The 20262-nt window shown below is 35.2% G+C and overlaps 1 protein-coding gene across 1 annotated transcript in view; it reads left to right on the forward strand.

Annotated features, from left to right (window-relative positions):
• SKIC3 (SKI3 subunit of superkiller complex) overlaps window positions 1-20262 on the forward strand; it is an 81611-nt gene that overhangs the window by 6314 nt on the left and 55035 nt on the right. The window contains exons 4-16 of the mRNA XM_077765225.1: window positions 211-354; window positions 1404-1495; window positions 1938-2013; window positions 2762-2902; window positions 5590-5688; window positions 5793-5901; window positions 12519-12659; window positions 14698-14799; window positions 15631-15770; window positions 17880-17966; window positions 18053-18156; window positions 18639-18765; window positions 19906-20085. Of these exons, the coding sequence (XP_077621351.1) occupies window positions 211-354; window positions 1404-1495; window positions 1938-2013; window positions 2762-2902; window positions 5590-5688; window positions 5793-5901; window positions 12519-12659; window positions 14698-14799; window positions 15631-15770; window positions 17880-17966; window positions 18053-18156; window positions 18639-18765; window positions 19906-20085 (1542 nt within the window). The remainder of the gene's footprint in view (window positions 1-210; window positions 355-1403; window positions 1496-1937; window positions 2014-2761; window positions 2903-5589; window positions 5689-5792; window positions 5902-12518; window positions 12660-14697; window positions 14800-15630; window positions 15771-17879; window positions 17967-18052; window positions 18157-18638; window positions 18766-19905; window positions 20086-20262) is intronic.

Consider the following 20262-nt stretch of genomic DNA (forward strand, 5'->3'; position numbering starts at 1 on the left):
TGGAGTCTGTGACTCCCTCTCTCTCTGACCCTCCCCTGCTCATGCTGTCTCTCTCTCTCTCCTAGAAATAAATAAAAATATTAAAAAAAAAAAAAAGACCACTCAGTAGCAGATCCAGATTTCCTGACACTCAAGTAAACTCTTTTAGTTGTTTTTTTGCCCAGATGCTTCCAAAATTTAATGATCTGATCTTTTAATTTTTTCAACCAGACAGTGTTGAAACAAGAGAAAAATAACTACAATGCCTGGGTTTTTATTGGTGTTGCTGCAGCTGAGCTAGAACAACCTGATCAGGCCCAGGGTGCCTATAAGAAAGCTGCTGAACTAGAGCCAGACCAATTACTGGCTTGGCAGGTAAGTACAAATTATGTTCCTTATATTATAGTAAAGAATTTTTTTCGCATTTTAAAATATAGGTAACAGCTTTAAAATAAGCACTGAAACCTTTACTTACCTCACAGGAGAAAAAAATATTAAATGTATTGTTTTTCCAAACCAGAAAGGTAGTTAAAAAAAGAATACGATGCCAGTGATGCCGTTACCATTATTTAACATCCAATCCAATGAATTATTTCTAAATATGAGGTTTAGAACTGAAATATAATTATATCAATTTCTAACTCTATTATGTGTGCATATGAAAGACTTATTAAGAATATTCTTTATGCTTGAGGGAAAAATGTATATTAATGTTTTCTAAAAGTAAAGTATAAAAATTTGCAATGTAAACATTTGAATACAAGTGAAATTCTTTTTTCTTATTTAATGGCCTTTGTGTTTTTTGTTGGGTTCTCCAACTTTTTCATATTTAATATGTTTGTTTCCTATCTCAACCACATCTTAGAAACTGATTTCTAGTAGGCTTGAGAGAACATGAACCTGTTTGCCTTGTTATGTGAACAAGAACATGAGTGGGGATATCTGGTAACACACTTAGATGCCTGCTTTTATTATGTATTAATTGACTTAGGATATCTGATCTTTACCTGAAGGAAAGATGACAGTCTCCACAAACTGCTTGGACTTTTTTTTTTATTTGGCCATATGAAAGTAGTGTCATATGGTAATGTCTCAAGAGTTAAGATTATATAGTCATTCATAAGTATTTTTTTGTTGTGAGACACTTCAAATGTATTTTCAGAAGTAAAGAGAATGGTACAATGAGCCCCTCTGGCTATCACCTAGCTTCATTAAAAACCCACACATTGTCAGTGTTTTTTCATCTATACTTTCATCTATTCTTCCTCACCCCTAATTACCTGGAGGCAAATCCCAGACATATTATTTCATTTGTAAATTATAATTTTTATTATAATCTTTATAGATTGTCACTTTATTTAGCAAAATGAATGTGACAACATTGTAGTTTTTGGAAAAATAATCTTCATCATTTACTATTTCAGGGGTTAGCAAGCTTATATGAGAAATGTAATCACATAAATGCTAAGGATGACTTACCCGGTGTTTACCGAAAGCTGCTAGATCTTTATGAAAGGTAATCACTGTATGGGGAAGGGCAGTGTCTTTAAAGCTTTAATTGGAATAAACTGATAAAAACTAATACAGAAGTACTTCAGACGTTTACTGGGAATTAAAAAGCATTTTTTCTTTCATACTGTTGTTACAGAATCTCGATTGTGACTGAAACAATCAAAACACTATTAATGTGAGGACTGATTAATTGAGGAACTTTGATATAGTTTTCAGTTAAGATCATGGAAGATATTATTTCTTAAACCTTTTATTTTTTAATGGGAAGCTCATTTTCTAAAATTTTCTTGTGGTATGAAAGAAGATAATGTTCTAATTTAAAGAGGATATGTTTTAATTTAAAATAGTACGTGACTGTATTATTGGGATTTATTAATTTTAGCAGCTTAAGCCCTTGGTTGTTTTCAATAATCAGATTTAAAATCGTATTTTTTCTTTATTCTAAGTGTTGACAAACAGAAGTGGTGCGATGTCTGTAAGAAACTTGTGGATCTGTATTACCAAGAAAAGAAACACACAGAGGTTAGTAAATGATTTGCTGGAGTGGTAGACTTCTTTTAATAAAGCCATTATTAAAAGAAAGCTTTCAGGGTACCTGAGTGGCTCATTGGTTAAGAGTCTGACTCTCGTTTCAGCTCAGGTCATGATCTCATTGGTTTGTGAAATTGAGCCCCATGCATCGGGCTCTGCCTGGGATTCTCTCTCCCTGTTACTCTGCCCCTCCCCCACTTGCGAGCATGTGCTCTCTCTCGCTCTCTCTCTCTCTCTCTCTCTCTCAAAATAAATAAACATTAAAAAAAAGAAAACTGTCATTTAGCTTATGGGAAAATTTAAAAAATTATTATGTATTATGATATTAAAAGAATATAGAGAATACAAATTACAGCGTTTTGGAACTAAATTAGAATTCAAATTTTAGTTCTCATAATTTCCAAACCCTCTTGAAACTGGGCAGGGATACGTAAATAAATAGAAGCATCACCTGTAGAATTTAGTGATGCATGTGTATAGCATCCATAGTGGATGTGATAAGTTAGGAAGTTTGGGCCATGTAGTCTTTTTCCTGTTTCTACTCTGGTGTCTCAGTAACAGCTCTGTGGATATGCCTAGTCACCTTCTTTTTTGTAGAATTCATAGTAAATGGAGTTCTGGGCTTTTGCTATTTTATATATTAGCAGATGGGAAATATTTTTATTTGTAGATTTTATATTTTGCACTGCATTTTTGATATTTAAGATAAAAATAACTGTTTAAATCTTCCTCTTCATAGGTGGCCCGAACATGGCACAAATTGATAAAGACACGGCAGGAGGAAGGTGCAGACAACCAAGAGCTTTATCAGCTCTGGAGGAGATTGACTCAGTTGCTGGCTGAGAGTACGGAGGATCAGAATAATGAGACTCAGCAATTGGTATTGACCCATTTATTCCCTACAGTTTGTGTCATGAAAATTGATCATTTAATTGAATTTAGCAAATGGAAACATAATGGTGTAATATAGAAAAGTACCATATGTCAAAATTGTTATTTTGTAAGAGTTCAGTTTTAAATTCATAGAAGTTCTTACTGACACTGTCAGAATTATTGGCCTGCAATCTCATACTGAGTCTGGACAGAGTAGAATTGGTATTTAGGGTATCATAATTTACTTCCTTGTACTCATAAGAATCCACAATAAATTGGCTATTTCATCACTGTGAAAAAGAAACTATGAGGTTGGCATTGGTAATTTCTATAAAGTACTACTTACTTAAAGGTATGTTTCTTTATATTTGTGAAATAAGAGTCTTGAATTACTTTGAGGTTTAGCAACTCAACTAGAGTATTTTAAAATATTTATTTAGGGTATTTATATCTAGAAATACTCCTTTTTAGTGTACAGTGTAGGACACAGTGAAGTAATTGAAAATAATTTTTAAAAAGATTAAAATAATCCATTGATTTTGAACTAAATTGGAAAATGTCTCATTCTACTTTTTTATATTTCTAAGTTTAAAAGTAAACTTCATTTCTTATTATAATAACCACTCAGTGTACACTTGCTAAATTGAATGGACTTATTATTTATTTATTTATTTTAAATTTTTTAAAAGTTTATTTTTGAGAGAGAGAGTCCACATAGTGCGGAAGGGGCAGAGAGAGTGAGGGAGACACAGAATCCAAATTAGGCTCCAGGCACAGAGCCTGATGCGGGGCTTGAACGCACAGACCGTGAGATCATGACCTGAGCAAAAGTTGGATGATTAACCAGCTGAGCCACCCAGGAGCCCCAAATGGACATTTTAAATTATAAGCAATTATAGATGGAAAGTTCATTTTTTTGGTATGTTTGTTCATTTGTTCACTCATTAATTTATACCTGTATTCAAAAAGTACTTATTAAGAACCTACCATATTTGTCAGGCAGTGTCCTAAATGCTAGAGATAAAAATAACAAAAATTAGGTTTGCATTAGTCTGCATGTTGGTTTATCTGTGTGTAGATTTAGTTGTGGAGAAAATTGAGCAGTGACAAAATTAGGTGATTTGCCAACTTCTCTCTCTTTTTTTTTTAATATTTATTTTTGAGAAAGAGAGAAGGAGACAGAGCATGAGTGGGGGAGGGGCAGAGAGAGAGGGAAACAGAGAATTGAGGTTGGCTTCAGGCTCTGAGCTGTCAGCACAGAGCCTGACTCAGGGCTCAAACCCACTCACTGGGAGATCATTACCTGAGCCGAAGCCGGACGCTCGATCGACTGAGCCACCCAGGCGCCCTAACAACTTCTCTTAAATCATATCTTTATATTATGACATCATATAAGTATAGGTTATAAGAATATTAAATATACCAAAATAAGTAAATTTTTTTTTAATTATCTGTAGTTTATTTCCCTATGAAAGAGAATTATACATGCCATGTTAAGAATTGATTCTTAACTGTTAAAATATGATTAGAGGATTTTGGGAGTAGGGTTATTTTTGCCTTGAATTCTAATGATAATTTTGTTTTATTTAAATGTGTTCTGGAAAAAAGGTATCACTTGTTTTCCAGGTGAATTAATTTCATTACTATTTTTATTTTATTTTATTTTATTTTATTTTTCTGAGAGAGAGAGACAGCGTGAGTAGGGGAGGGTCCGAGAGAGAGGGAGACACAGAATCTGAAGCAGGCTCTAGGCTCTGGGCTAGCTGTCCGCACAGAGCCCAGTGCGGGGCTAGAACCCATGAACCACGAGATCAAGACCTGAGCTGAAGCCAGGTGCTCAACCGACTGAGCCACCCAGGCGCCCCCTCATTACTATTTTTTTTAATCCCTTGTGCTAAACAGCATAAGTTAGGCTTCCTTTTCTGCAAGATCATTAACTTAATCACAGCAGTAAAATTTTACTTATTTATGTAGTCTTTATACCATACTGCACAAAGAAAATTACAAGTAGTGAACTATATTATGAGTTTTCATTATGAAGTCATGGAAATTCATTTTTAAAAAGGTGGAACTCTTGTAACTAAATGAATAGTATTCTTTAAAATGCTTGATTTGGATTCTAGTATTGCTGTTCTTGCTCAAAATATATTTAGAAAGCTTCTTTTGGTATTTTCTTCAAAATCATTTAGTAATACTGGATAAGAAGTGATTTTATTATATTTCTGGTTTTCTTTTGATAAAAGCATAACTTCATAAATTTTGTTTTTAAGATTGAAGATTTCCTACCCTTGAAAATGTTCTAAAGGACATGCTGGTGATTTCAGTAGAGATATTTTAAAAATGATCTTGAGCAGTAGTAGTTACACTGCTCTATATGACTGTATGTCTCCAGTTGACTACTTTATAGGGAATGGCAAGCACTTATAAGAATGTTTTGTTAAATTTATGGTGCTGATTTATATAGTTATCCCTCATTAGTTCAGTGCAGTCTGCTGGCCAGTTGGGGTTAGACTGTATTCTGAAACCTACATCACAACTTTTTTCTTCATGAAATTCTCAGAACCAGACAGTAAAATACATTTGCAATTAGTTAGTTGAGGTTATATCTTATATAAGACAGTCTTACATCTTCACCTGTTTATTACATCTGTCATATCAGTATGCTACAGATGATAGTTTTTTTGTTTGTTTCAGCTTTTAACTGCTTTTGAGAATGCACTGGGCTTATCAGAAAAGATTCCTAGTGAAGATCACCAAGTACTTTATAGACATTTCATTCAGTGTTTATCTAAAGTAAGTTGATTTTAAAAATCTCTGATGTGATTTTTATATTCGAATTAGGAAAGTGTTCACAAGTCTATTTTACTGTTACTTTATTTTACTTTAATATTTTCTAGTTTCCTCATGAGACTGCTAGGTTGAAGAAGGCCTGTGAAGGAATGATAAACATCTATCCCACTGTACAATATCCATTAGAAGTGCTTTGTTTGCATTTAATTGAATCAGGTAATTTCTTCTTTATTATATTGTGTATCCTAAAGGTGTATGAGCGTGTAAGAGTGGTGTTGCTATCAATAAAAAAGTTTTCAGTGCCTAGCATGTGCCAATGTATTCTTTGAATATTTCTAGACATAAAAGGAAGTACAGTATGTTGTCTCTGTGCGCCTGAAGAGGCTAATAAGTGTAGGAAAGTATAGTGATACAGAGGAATCATGAATTACTGGGTTCATTGTAGATCATTGTAGTCTTTGGGAAGGTTGGGAATTGAGGAGAGTCTTAAATTTTCCATAGAAATTAGAAAAACTGGAGAAGGTAAAAGGAACTGTAGAGGGCATGAACAGAAGTATGGAGCTAGGTCGCAATTTTTCAGAATAGTAAATTAGTTTCATTTGCTATAGTGAAAGGAATAACTTAAGATAGATTTTGGTTGAATAGGTTAGACTGTATTGCACAGGGCTATGACTGGTTTTGTGAACATTACCCATTCTCAGTGTTGATATTGTATTTAGTGTCGCCAGTACATGGTTCTACATGCTTTAATACTATAAAGTAATGGAGTGTGTGAGTGATCTCCTTTTTTTAATGAAACAGAGTAGATTCAAGTCAGAGACTGCATCTTAACATATACCTTGTGTTTGTGGTTCTCTGTGTTCTCTCCTGGGGAGAGGAGAGAGAACTGACAGCAACTAGCTTGCTGGGAGTTGCCAGAACCTGTCCTGTCGACACTTTGTACTTGCGGCCAGTGTTCAGTCTGTTTAGAGGAGGCTGACCCAACTGGTTTTCACACCAGTCTCTGTCCTTTTTGTCAGTATCTATACTAAATAGATTGTTTGTCACTTAATTTGACCATCACTTTTGTCCATGCCTGTATTCAACTGATGTGAACAAAGTTCATAGAAATTAGTCACTGAAATGGAAATAACAGTACCAGTACCAATGTGGTAGTGATTATGAATTATTGCAGAGCTTTACTAATTGTTTTCACTTGGTTGCTAAATGAGTATACACGTGGCAATGCTTTGTGTATGAATAACCATCACATGGTTCATAATAGAAAAATAGTTGAAACTAGGGCTAGAGATAACTGAGGGAAAATGTCTGTTGGAAAAATATCATGGCGTCTATCTTGGTTCCCCCCACTTTAACTTTCCCTTCTGAGTCCTACTTATACTTTTTTCCCAACTGGTATCTGAGTTAAAATTCAGAATTGTTACTTTTAGTCTTGTATTTTTTTGATGAGAAGTAAGCAGATCCCGTTTTCTTTAACTGAGTCAGAGACAGACTTGCAAGAGCACTTTTCACTAACGTGAGAGAAGAAATACTAAATATTTCAGTCAGTCAGCTTATGAAGTATAAAATAAACCTCATATGATAGTATGCAGGATAGATTGAAAAGAAGATAGACTAGATTGGGTAGACTAAATGATCTTGGGAATAAATGAATTGCAAATATGATAGTGACAATAGAAAGTAACAGCTGAATGAAAAAAATAGATTTGTTAGCGGTAAATGGAAGGAGAAAATAATTTTGCTTTTGGCTCTCTTGGAAAGTTGGCTGAATATGGAATGATCGTCTGTAAGAAAGCTGAGTTGTGGGGAAGAGATGTTAGTGGATATTCAAAGGGAACATGTCCATCTGGCTTCCAGATGAGAGATCTGTACTAAGGCTAGACGTAAGGCTTAGAGATCACTTGCATGTAGGTCAAAGTGAAGTGAAGTATGTAACTTCAGAGGATGACTAAAGGGCAAAAAGCTGAAAACTGTGTCTTGGGTGTTGCTGGCTGGCCTGAAGAGAAAGGGAGGAAGAAAGGAAAGAGAAAAATAGAAAACAGATGCAGAGAGGTCTGACAGGAACATGGTGAAACCTGATGTAAAGTAACAGAGAAGGCAAGGAAAGAACATTTCAGAAAGATCTTCACTGACATAATTGAGCAGCTAATTTTATGATTAGGAGGCCTTTATTTAGAGCTATCTTTTGTAACCAAGGCTGTTGAATTGGAACTTAGATTTCAGTGATGGGAAAAGAGTTTGAAGAAGTGGTTAGGAGATAGCAGATGTTTCGAAGAAGCATTCCAGGGATTTGACTGACCGTGTTTAAAGAAGAGGAGGAGGAGGGATGCAAAGGGGATGGTAAGCTTTTAGATGAGATGGAGGATTGTGGTAGTGTTGCCTGGGAGAAGAGTTCCAAGAACACAGGATTAGTTAACGGAGGTACGGTAAGAGGCTTTTAGTATGAGGAGCATACCTGTGAAATTTTGTGGGTTTTCTTTTTCCACTGACAGGAAATATAGTTCCAAAATTCACCTAGTTTCTACAGATTTTAACATGACACACAATAGGTTCCCAAGATAAATGGGCTGATTTTTGTAGTTGGCCTCTGGTACCCATTCCTCCACTCCTTTTTCTGTGTTACAATTGCTATTGGGAAAGTGATGACTGGTGTTCACCCTTTTCTCTCTATTTTCATTCAGCTATTAATGGTTTATACTATTCCCTTCTTCTTGACCTGCTCACATGCTAAATGGCACAAGAGGATACTTGAAATTTCTTTTTAAGGACTGATTGAAAGCCTTCTCAGTAAGCACACGTATGCCTATGATGTAGATTTGTTGAGTAAGCATGGCCCCTGTATTTTAAATAGACTATAAAATTATAGAAGAAATTAGATCAATAAAGCCTGTAGAGTTTTGTGCATAAATTCAGTATTCAACAAAGCATTCTAGTAAAGGGAGAGCAAGTGAGTATGCTGAACGATTAGAGAGTGTGTTGGTCTATGTGGACATCCTTGGAGGTAGTATTTTGTAGAGCTGAAAGAAAGGTTTATATCCTGGTAAAGGGGAGTGAGTGGGTAGGTGGATATTGACACATATGGTACATCAAGGACAAGTTTTTTCTCTGTGGGGTCTTAATGGCTATAAGAATTAGTGGGATGGAGTGGTTCAGGTGTAGGTACATTCTGAGGTAAAGCATTATTCTGGGGGTAGAGCTTTAACAGTTAAAGGACAGTAGGAAGGTGCGCTTAAAGATTTCTTGTCTTCTTTTCATTGCTCCTCTAAATGAAACTTTCTGTGCATTAAGAACTTGTGAAAATCTGTAAGGTCTTTCAATACTGACCTATCCTCCCCCAGTGTGCTTTACAATCTGCAGAATTTGGTACTTTTCAGCCCTGGGTTCTCTTACACTGGGGACAAATATATTTCATTCCCCTTTGTTCTCCTTTGCATGTTGAGACTTGAAGATTCATTTTCAAAATGACTCAGTTTATAAAGCTTCACATCACAGGTAGTAAATAGCTTTCACAGTTGACAGCTGATAAAATGTTATTTCATGCTAAATGAACTTCTCAGTTTCTTTTACTTTGCTTTATAGCTGAAATGGGGGAGGATAAAAAAGCTTGGTTCTTCAAATCCAAACATGAAAAAGCTCAAGATTTTGTGCTCTGGAAATACTAGAAAATCCATATGAAAATAAAGAAATGAATACATGCTATTTTGTGTTTTTTTCCCCAAGCTAGGTTTGTATAAGAGAAAAATTCTATAGTAGAGATCAATTTCTTAGTGATGTCAGCAATTGATTATTTTTAAAAGTCACCTTTTTTGGGTGGTAAATTTTAGGAAACAGAATTCTCATAGGTATTACAGAGCATCTATCCCGAATTTCTTCAGAATACCTTTTATTCTTGGAGATTTAGCATTCATCAGCCCCAAATTTAGCTTGATTTATTGACAAATAAAAATAATACTGGTAGTCTTGTTTTCAAGTTGTTAAATCTGGGATCTTAGACTCTTTTAAATGTTAAAAAGAGCAGATAAATAAGTGATTTTCTTTTCAAAAGAAATCAAGTATATTTCCTCTGATTCTAGTCTCTACCTGTTATTTAGCTAGTATTCTCAGCAACAGTTAGTATGAAGAGGATTGAGGATTGAAGCTTTGGAATATCCCACCTCTACATAGGATCAATGATGTTGTTACTACTGTTGATGGTTTTTGGGGAACACTAGAGAAACTTCCTGTTTGTCATATGTAAAAAATATGTTTCCCAGGGCTAGAACATAGTCTCCCCAAATCTCTTGATTTCTGTAATTGTGCCCCCAGATGTTAAGGAAAGTTTATCTTGTTTTAAAAGGTTTTTTATGTTCATCTTAGCCTTTTAGAAACTGTTTTTATCTAACTACCCATACTTTGTTTACCTTTGTAAGTTTTTAGGTACCATGTGTATGGATGATCTTGAAAGATGCATGATTGGCTTTTCTTTTTTCCATCATGGTGTGTTTTCTGTAATAAGGGCAGTTTATGTGGCCAAGGTAGTCTGTCACAAATTACATTTCTATGTAATTTCTATGTTTTTATTAAACATGTTTTAATGTTTTATACATTTTTTGAGAGAGAGACAGACACAGTGTGAGCAGGGGAGGGGCAGAGAGAGAGGGAGACACAGTATCCTAAACAGGCTCCACACTGCCAGCACAGAGCCTGAAGTGGAGCTCTAACTCATGAACTGTGAAATTATGACCTGAGCAGAAGTCAGACGCTTAACTGACTAAGCCACCTAGGTGCCCCTAAGGTACAATTTTATTAGCCATTTTCTTTTCTTTTCTAGAAGGATGAAGATTTTTATTTTTCCGTAGTAATTTTCAGCCATTATTTATTAGCAGACTAAGCTTTTTCGAACATCAGTTCACAATGATGTTCTTAAAGGATCATTACAATATTTAATGGATCTCTACTGTATACAAGATACTATGCTAGTCCCTACCCTCCATAAGTTACTGTTTAGCTACAGATGTAGAAACAGAAGGTATATGTATGACTAATAATAAAGGTGGTATATGGTATTGGTAAATACCATAGGCATGTGATCAGTAACATCAGTATCACCTGAGAACTCATTAGAAATGCCAACTTTCAGGTCTAATATCAGGCCTACTGAAATCAGAAACGTTGACAGTGGGGCCTAGCATTCTGTGTTTTAATGGGTCCTTGGGGGTGATTCTGATGTCCAGTTTAGACAGGACCTCTGGTTGAAAACGGGGGAAAAAACCCACTGGTTTTCTTGAGAGGAATAGGGCATATGGAGCAAGGCGTGTCTGTTTTTAGAAATTAACATTTATAGAAGCAATAGTGAGAGCATGTTGAGAGAAGAAAATTCATGTTTAGAAGCATAAGAATTGCTGACTCAGGTCTTTTTTACAAGCTAATAAAAGTAGTATTTCTTCCAATTTGCTTTATATCTTACCAAACAGTACTGAAGTTTTAATTCTTTAGCCATTATGAATTTTTTTTTACTAACTTGGACTTCTAAATCAGTATATAATATCATGGATTATGCATTGGTGTATATCTTGTTTTGAAAATTTTGAAACATATAGCCCAAATGGTAACATGCAAAGAATTTATCTTTGACATCTATGACTGAAAGAGTAACCCTACATGGGGGTATGTGTTTTAAATAGATATTAAAGCATCAGGCTGCTTTCTCAAATAAATTAGTTTAATTTGTTCCCCATATTTATTGCTTCACGTTGTAGTTTGTCTTAATTAGTTTTTAAGAATTTTCCTGTGTGATTGAACAATTTATCGAATTGTGCATGGTGAACACTATGCACAATTTATTCTCAAAGTAGAAGTCACATTTTCCAATTGTTTTTATGCTTTTCTGGGAACGGAAATACTGAGATTGAGGTTGGAGAAAATGGAAATATAACAGAATAAATAATATTTTCTAAACTAAATTATTTACCAAAATAAATTTTAAATAAATATAGGCATTGGATGATTATTACATAAGCTTAACCATTAACTTATATAGGAAAATAAAATTTTTGAAAGAATGTAGAAATGTACTACTGGACTCGTAAACTGAAGAAGAATGTCCCTAAGTTTTTGTATAGTGTCTTGACAAGTAGACTGTCTTTTAATCCTAGATACTGGAAGAACACTAGATATGGCATCCTGGCTGCCACATCTCTAGCAGCACATCTGAAGATGTGCTCAGGGAGACTGGTGGAGATACTGCCCTTAGGGATTCCTTCATTTAATAGCCAAAACTGGACTGCTGAATAGGAAAAGGAGAGCTGGCAAGTGGGAGGCTGTGTGTTTTAGTCTAGTGGCAAGTAGCAGTAGGTTTCTTGTTTGAAACCTTTGAGTATAACTGCAGGTTCAGTTTACCCATACTGCTGCGGGTAAAGTGGTTTGTACTTCCAAAATTTAAGGTGAGGAGCATAAGTTATTAATGAAATGTTAAAATTTTTGGTATTTGTTGGTCTATTTAAGTTTTAATTCCTGGAATCAATATGGTGGAAGATATGTAAAATGACATTTGAGATTTAAGTATATATATATTTTGGCTATTAGAAATTTGAAGTATTGGGGCCCCTGGGTAGCTCAGTTGGTTAAGCATCCCACTTTGGCTCAGGTCATGATTTTACGGTTCAAGAGTTTAAGCCTCACATGAGGCTCTGTGCTGACAGCTCAAAGCCTAGAGCCTGCTTCGGATTCTGTGTCTCCCTCTCTCTCTGCCCCTCTTTTACTCATGCTCTATGTCTCTCTCAAAAATAAACATTAAAATATTTTAAAAAGAAATTTGGAGTACATATGCTAATAATTTTTCTTTTTAATTCCAGGCAGTCTTTCTGATGAAGGACAAGAGTATTGTCGCAGACTAGTGGAAATGGATCCAAAAAGTGGTCCAGGCTTCATTGGTTTGGGAATTAAAGCATTACAAGACAAAAAGTATGAAGATGCTATTAGGAACCTAATGGAAGGCAAGTGTAAAGCATAGAGCATGTAACATGAGGTATAATTGTAACCAAACCCAAGGGGTTTGTTGCTTGGGGTGCTTTAAATTGAATACAATGCAAGGAAGTGTTGAAAGCAAAGAACTTTTATTACTTGTCATAAGTAAGGAGACAGGCAGATAGCTTTCAAGGCACTGTCTCCCCATGGGGTTAGTACAGGAACTGTTTATTCAGTGTATTACGGGGCGGGGGCAGAGAACTGGTGTAGACATTAATTTAAAGTACAACATATTCTCTTCCCCAGCTTAACGTCTTTCACGGGTTTCCAGCCGCCCTTAGGATAACATGCAAACTTCTTCATAGGGTTTGCAACCCTCTGGAGTCTGATTTCTTGCCCTTTCCTGCTCTCATACTTGATTTTCAAATATACTGAATCCATAGGCTGTTACTTAGGCATTTTGGTTGCATTGTACATGCCCAGCATGTCAACATGCTGGTACATACATAGTATGTCCAAAAGATGGCAGAAAACCCCATTCAAGGAAAAAATCTTAGTGTTAGAATGAGCTAAAGGTAACTTCAGGATCACTCAGGTGAGCTTTGGTACAGGTCCGCAGCTCCAAATCTGCTCAGACTGGCTCACGCAAGGGGCTGTCAGGTAAAACACCTAGTTGACTCCTGAGTAGGAACCACTGGTTCTGCAAAACAAAGCACATTCCATCCCTGATTTTGTCCCGTCCCCTCCTCTCTCCTGCTGAGAGCTTTCAGCCCTCTGATCTGAGTAAGCTCCCCTTTCATCCTAGCTAATGCAGTCAGTAGGTGGTTAGCTTTGGGTCTTTCTTTAAGGAATGTATATTTAAGCAGCACCTGGGTGGCTCAGTCGTTAAGCATCCGACCCTTGATTTCGGCTCAGGTCATGATCTCATGGTTCCTGAGATCAAGCCTTTTGTTGGACTCTGTGCTGATATCACAGAGCTTGCTTAGAATTCTCTCTCCCTCCGTCTCTACCCTTCTCCTGCAGGCTCTCTCTCTCTCTCTCAAAATAAATAAACAAAAACATTATGAAAAAAGAGGAACGTATATTTAAGATAGAAGTGAAAAAAAAAATAATGCTTATATATTCTGGAATCTGCTTAGGCCTGAATTCCAAAACTTTCACTCACTAATTTCAAGACCATGAGAAGACTCTCTGTGTCTCATTTATGAAATAAGGATACTTATATATATTTTCACCCTGCCACTGCCCTTAGGAATCTTTTTTTTAATGTTTATTTTTGAGAGAGAGAGAGAGACAGTGTGAGCAGGGGAGGATCAGAGAGAGAGGGAGACACAGAATCTGAAGGAGGCACCAGGCTCTGAGATGTCAGCACAGAGCCTGACGCAGGGCCTGAACCCATGAACGGTGTGATCATGACCTGAGCCGAAGTCAGACGCTTAACCAACTGAGCCACCCGGGTGCCCCTGAATCTTTAACTTAGCTTTGCCAGGAAACTTTAACTTAGTTTTAACATTTGTCAGAATGGATGAACTTACATTCAAGTAGAGATTTGAATGACAAATGCAAGCTTGGGGTGGGAGGAGCTTTTAAGACAAGAGCTTAAATAGTCTGAGAGGAAAGCACAGCTGGAATTGGGGTGGTTCAGTGAGATGTGAGAAGGATATACGGAAGCAGGAAGAGTTAAGAAGTGATACTGGAGAGGGGCCATGCAGACCTTGTGAAGAAGTTTGCAAGTTATCCTAAGGACAGCCGAGAACCTGTGGAATGTTGTAAACAGGGGAATTTCATAATTTCATTTGTATTTTTAGAGATATTCTGGCTGCAGTGTAGAGAATGAATTGGAATGGGTGGCAAGTACTTGCAGGGATCTGGGATAAAGATGTTGGACATGTGAGCTGAAGTAGTGATGGTGGAGAAATGGATTGGCACATGGAATCAATGTCAGTAATGATCATATATGAGAGACAAGGGAGAGGGGAGGGATCTGATTTGGGAAGTAGATGGTGATGCCATTTATCTCAGTCATCCTAGTAAGTTTGGATTTTGTGATTGCTTTTATCCTTTTAGGGTTAAAGGAAAGCCCTCTTTGCACAACTGGGTGGTATCATCTGGCAGAAGCCCAAGTTAAAATGCATAGACCTAAGGAAGCTGTTCTTTCATGCAATCAAGGTATTTGTGATACCTCTATGGGTGGCCAACTCTATGTCTTTTCATATTAAAGGAGAAAGACAGTGGCTTGAAAAAACTAACATGCTTTATTTTATATTTTAAGTTACTGACTAATTTAAAATTCATTGAGATGGTCAAATAATGCCAAGTGTGTATGCATATAGTGTAGTTACTTTTAAATTAACAATGAGTATTTTTCAAAGGATTCCTTGGAATTTTGACATAGTCAGTTTAGGCTTGTGTGGCGGTGCTCTGTGTTTGCAATAAGGAAGTTTCTGGTGCGTCCAGGACTTCAGGAGTTTTTGATTCCTCTGCTGTAAATAAGAGAAGACTTAGGCATCTTGGAGCCTATTTGAATGTGATCAAATAGGTCATGTGAGGGACAGGAAATCATAAAAAGTGATTCACTGCTCTTGACACAGCTGCTGGCCTACCCTCTGTTGTTGAGAAACAGTTCACCTTGATCCTTTTGAATTCGGCTTCTTTTTCCCCTTTTGGTATTCCTAATGTGCTTAGTTTGTTACTGATGATTTGGTTAACCTTTGTTATGTAGCAGAAATTGACATAAATAGCCATTGTATTTCAGGACATTCAGTTTTATTATATGTTATGTAAAGATACAGATTTTAAATTTAGATGTGTTTTAAATTCAGATATTTTCATAAAGAATTCAGGGAAGAATCTATCTTTTAGCTCTGAATTATTCTCCATGTATATTATTTTGGCAATTTATTCTTACTGTATCTCTAATTTATTATTTTTCACTCTTAACCTGAAGAAAAAAGTGAAGTAATATGGTTGTCTTCATTCAGATGTCCTTAATTTTGTCAGCTCTGAAGAACATAGATAATCTTGGTGTGTCTGATGGCAGTCTTCATCAGAAGAATCTTTGTCTCCGTTTGAAAGCAGAGGCTTTGATTAAACTCTCAGATTATGAATCTTCAGTGGAAGCACTTTGTACTCTTGATCAGGTAGTCTTATCATCAAGTTTTTCCCTTCAACTTTATTTTTTCCAGTCAACCGGGCATCAACCACTCTCTCCTTACCACAGATATTTACTTAAACAAGTTTTGTGTTAGAGGTATGACTTCACCACATCTGCACTTACCAGATCGCACACTTGGAAACTTCCTAAATTATTTGTTTGCCTCTTGGTTAAGTACTTGCAATGTTTTTCATAGATGCAATTTCTTTCTTTAGTATTATTCTCCTTTTCTCTTTTTGCCCTCTTAGATTATTCCTACTTGATTATTTTTAATTTGGGGTTCTAAATTTTGTTCTCTAGAAAAGATTTCATAGATTATTGACAAGAGCAGTTAAGTACTCTAGTAGTTTCATAGTAAACAATATTATTTACTTGTTTTTCAATTTAATAAAATAGAAGGAGATTGATATTTAAGAAGGAATCCTATTTCTTAATGTTTTTGATTCAGGAATTTACAAATTTCTTGGCAAAAAACTATTAATTATGAATTATAACACCATGGTACTTTTAAACACTTTTTTCAGATAAAAGCAATTTTTTTTTATCTAATATTAAAATTATATTACTCAGTGTATTGTAGGATTTTGAATTCTTAAAATATCATTGTTTGATATATCTCAAAGGGCTTTACATTTCATTAAAATTAGAACAGTTGTTAGCATCCTTCAAGAACTAGTATCTTAATTTCTTATTTTCTACTTGGTTTCTAACAATAATGTGTTTTGTGTGAATGCTTTGAGGTCTTTCCAATCTTTTTTTCTATTTTCCCACAAAAAAAAAAAAAAAAAGGAAAGTTTCTTGGAGAGCTGGTAAAGTCCAAGTCTGAAAACAGAAAATGTATAGGAGAGCCCAGAACATCTTAGAATGCTAGAAAGCAAGGAAACTATATAAGTACTGGAATTATGTTAGAAAGCCTTAAGAACTACCATGGGTTGATTGTCACTGGCTAACGGGGAGTTTGAGCACCAGGAACTGCAGTAGATTGAAAAATACCAAATAGGTTTAAATCCATGTACTCAAGATGATACAAAAAAAGTCCTCAATAAAAATTTTTTGGAGGGTGCTGAGGAACCATTTGGAAAGAATCAAAATATCCTGCCTATCCTTATGAACTGTTTCTCAGAATAATCAGATAGATAATGAGAGGAGAGAAATTTTGTTGTTGAAGTATTCCATTGAATAAAGAAAGAAGGAATGTATAGTTGGAAAATCACCATTTTGCAATCTGTAATGAATTAATAAAGCAAAGGCATTGAGGATCAGTGGTTGCTAACATTACCAACAGAAAGAACCATACATAACAAGTGTGTGTACACATGAAGTAGTCTTGCCAGAGCATTATGCCTGAATCAGATTAAGCTTTCAGACCTAAGTACTAATTTACAAAAGATACAGGGGATCAAGGAACATGTCAGGACCATGAGACTCCATTCAGTAAAATCCAGACTGTGTGAAACTGTGACAAATGGCCCATATTTTTCAACGGTTCAATTGTAAGGGAGGAAAAAAGAATGGAACGGAGCCCTATAGATTAAAAGAGGTTTAGAGACATATCAGCCTCTTGAAATGTATGTAGTTTATTTGGATTTGATTAAAACAAATAAATTACTCAGATATTTTCTGAACCAAATGAGAAGTTTAAACACTTGCTGATTTTTTTGTTGATACTAAGGATGTATTGTTGGTTTTGTCTAGGTGTTTATAATGGTAATATGATTATGTTATATAAAAATGAACTTAGTTTTTAGATAACCATACTAGAGCATTGATGAGAAGCTATAATATCTGGGATAATCTACGTAAGTGTATAGTGAAATGGGTGTAGGTATGGATGACAAAAAATTGGATTTGAGTTAATTTTGAAGCTAGATAATGAGTACATGTGGGATTATTATACTATTTTCTAATTTTTTGAAATGCATTTGAAATTTTCTCTAATAAAAAGGTTACAAAAATGAATGTGTTCATAGTGATAAGAATCAAGACCTGTATGTCTTTATTCTATGCTCTTCTATGATCATTCTTTAATTAAAGCAAACACTGCTGATATGTGTTGAAAGAGACTTAATAGCTCTTCTTTACAATCATTTTCTAGGTTTCTGATGCAAATAATATTCCAGGACTTCTGGTTCTTAAAAGCTTGGCCTATCTGAATAAAGGCTCATTGGATGAAGCTTCAAAGGTAGTTTTTTCCATTCAAAGTAGGAATTTTTTTAAGTTACAAGTTACTTTATTTGAATAAGGAATTGACAGATATCTACTTTATAGATTATGGAAGACCTTCTCTCTTCTTACCCTGACCTAGCTGAAGTTCATGCCCTGGAGGCTTTAATTCATTTTACCAAAAAGGACTATCCACAAGCGGAGAAATGGTAAGAATACATTTAGATTGCTCATAGATCTAGTCGTATCTTAATGTATTATATCTTTCAAAAATTCAAAATGTATGGATTTGATAAAGATCTATTTTGTATAAATTTGGTCTGTATATGCATGAATATTTTTAACAAATGTATTTAGCATGTAGCATACTACCTGTGAGAAAATTCTATGATCGATTTGAATTCTGACTAGCTGTGTATAATGGTCGGTGAGCATATATAATGTTTAGTATGTGCTCCTAAACACTTATCACATTGGTAAAGCTAAAAGGCCATTTGCTTTTATAAGCCCCTCTTCAAATAATTTTTTTCTCATTATAACCTTAATTATAAAGTAATAACTTATTTCTGGTTTAGCATCTTTGAATCACTCAAACTGTCCCAACTAGGAGTTTCCTACATTGTGTGTGTGTGTGTGTGTGTGTGTGTGTGTGTGTGTGTATGTATCTTTTTACTTCCCTTTGGTGACTTAGTTTCCAGAGAGCTCTTGAGAAAGATCCTGAAGTTGCGGAATATCATTACCAACTTGGGTTAACATATTGGTTCATGGATGAAGAAACAAGAAAAGATAAAACAAAGGCTCTTACTCACTTTCTAAAGGTAAAACGTGCTATTATTTAATTCTTAGTTGAAATGGATTCATTATAAAATCATAAATAATAATCATATAGGTTAGGTACTTAAAATTACTATTTGTTAAACTTTTTTTTAACTGAATTTTTTTGATATTTGCTCTCACATAAAGTTTTGTGAGACTGTTATATGGGTAAGGAGAAAATAAAAATATACAAGTTAATTATTTAACTTTTTATTTTTTATTTTATTTTTAATTTTTTAAGATTTTTTATGTCTTTATTTTATTTTGAGAGACAGAAACAGAGAGTGAACTGGGGAGAGGCAGAGAAGGAGACAGAACCTGAAGCAGGCCTCAGGCTCTGAGCTGTCAGCACAGAGCCTAACACGGGGCTCGAACCCACAGACTGTGAGATCATGACCTGAGTCAAAATCAAGAGTCGGCTACCTAACTGACTGAGCCACCCAGGCGCCCCTAACTTTTTATTTTTTAAAGTTTATTTTTTTATTTTGAGAGAGAGAGACAGAGAGACAGAGCGAGAGCATACTTGAGCAAGCACAAGCCAGGTAAGGGCAGAGTGAGAGTGAGAGAGAGATAATCCCAGGCTGACTTTATGCCTAACACAAAGGATGTAGGGCTCAATCCCATGACCATGAGATCATGACCTGAGTCAAAATCAAGAGTCGGCTACCTAACTGACTGAGCCACCCAGGCACCTCTAAAAGTTACTTGTGTCAGAAACAGACATTATAGAAAATGAGACATAATTATCTCTGGAAAAGAATATTGTTTTTAAGTAATTCCCACTGCAGTTTTATGGCCGTATATATTTCGAGACATTTAATTTCTCGTATTTTAGATGGTTAGCAAATAAAAGTCTTACATTCTTACCTTGGTGCATAAAAGAAGATCAATGTAATAATAACTTTAATTTTACATTTCTTTTTAACAAATAATATTTTTACCCTTGTTTTCTATAAGCAGTGATGACCAGCTTTCTTTTTGCTTTAAATCTTACGTTAAAGGATGCGTTGGCATCTTTTTGTAGGTTTAATGAAAGCGTTCCAGTTTCTTTTAATCTGTGTATTTATCTTTTGTCTTTTTAAATAAAGAGACCCACTCAAACAAACTTTAATATTGTGTTGCTATCAATCTTTATTTCAAAGGCTGCCAGATTGGATACATACATGGGCAAAGTTTTCTGCTATTTAGGTCATTACTACAGAGATGTGGTAGGAGATAAAAACAGAGCCCGTGGCTGTTACAGGAAAGCTTTTGAATTAGATGATACTGACTCTGAATCTGGAGCTGCAGCAGTTGACTTAAGTGTGGAGCTTGAAGAGATGGTATGTCTAATAAACACTTTTTTCTTTTTATCCTGAGTATAGAAATGGAAATATTTTTTATATATGTATACTTGAAAGTTATTTTTTTTTTAATTTTTCTTTGCAGATACAATAGAAATATTTTTGCCACTGCTCCTGGAGTAAATTTTCCTTTCATTGGCAGACATTACAGTATTC

This window comes from Crocuta crocuta, unplaced genomic scaffold (assembly GCF_008692635.1).
Source record: "Crocuta crocuta isolate KB4526 unplaced genomic scaffold, BGI_CrCroc_1.0 scaffold645, whole genome shotgun sequence".
In the NCBI taxonomy this organism is placed as follows: Eukaryota; Metazoa; Chordata; class Mammalia; order Carnivora; family Hyaenidae; genus Crocuta; species Crocuta crocuta.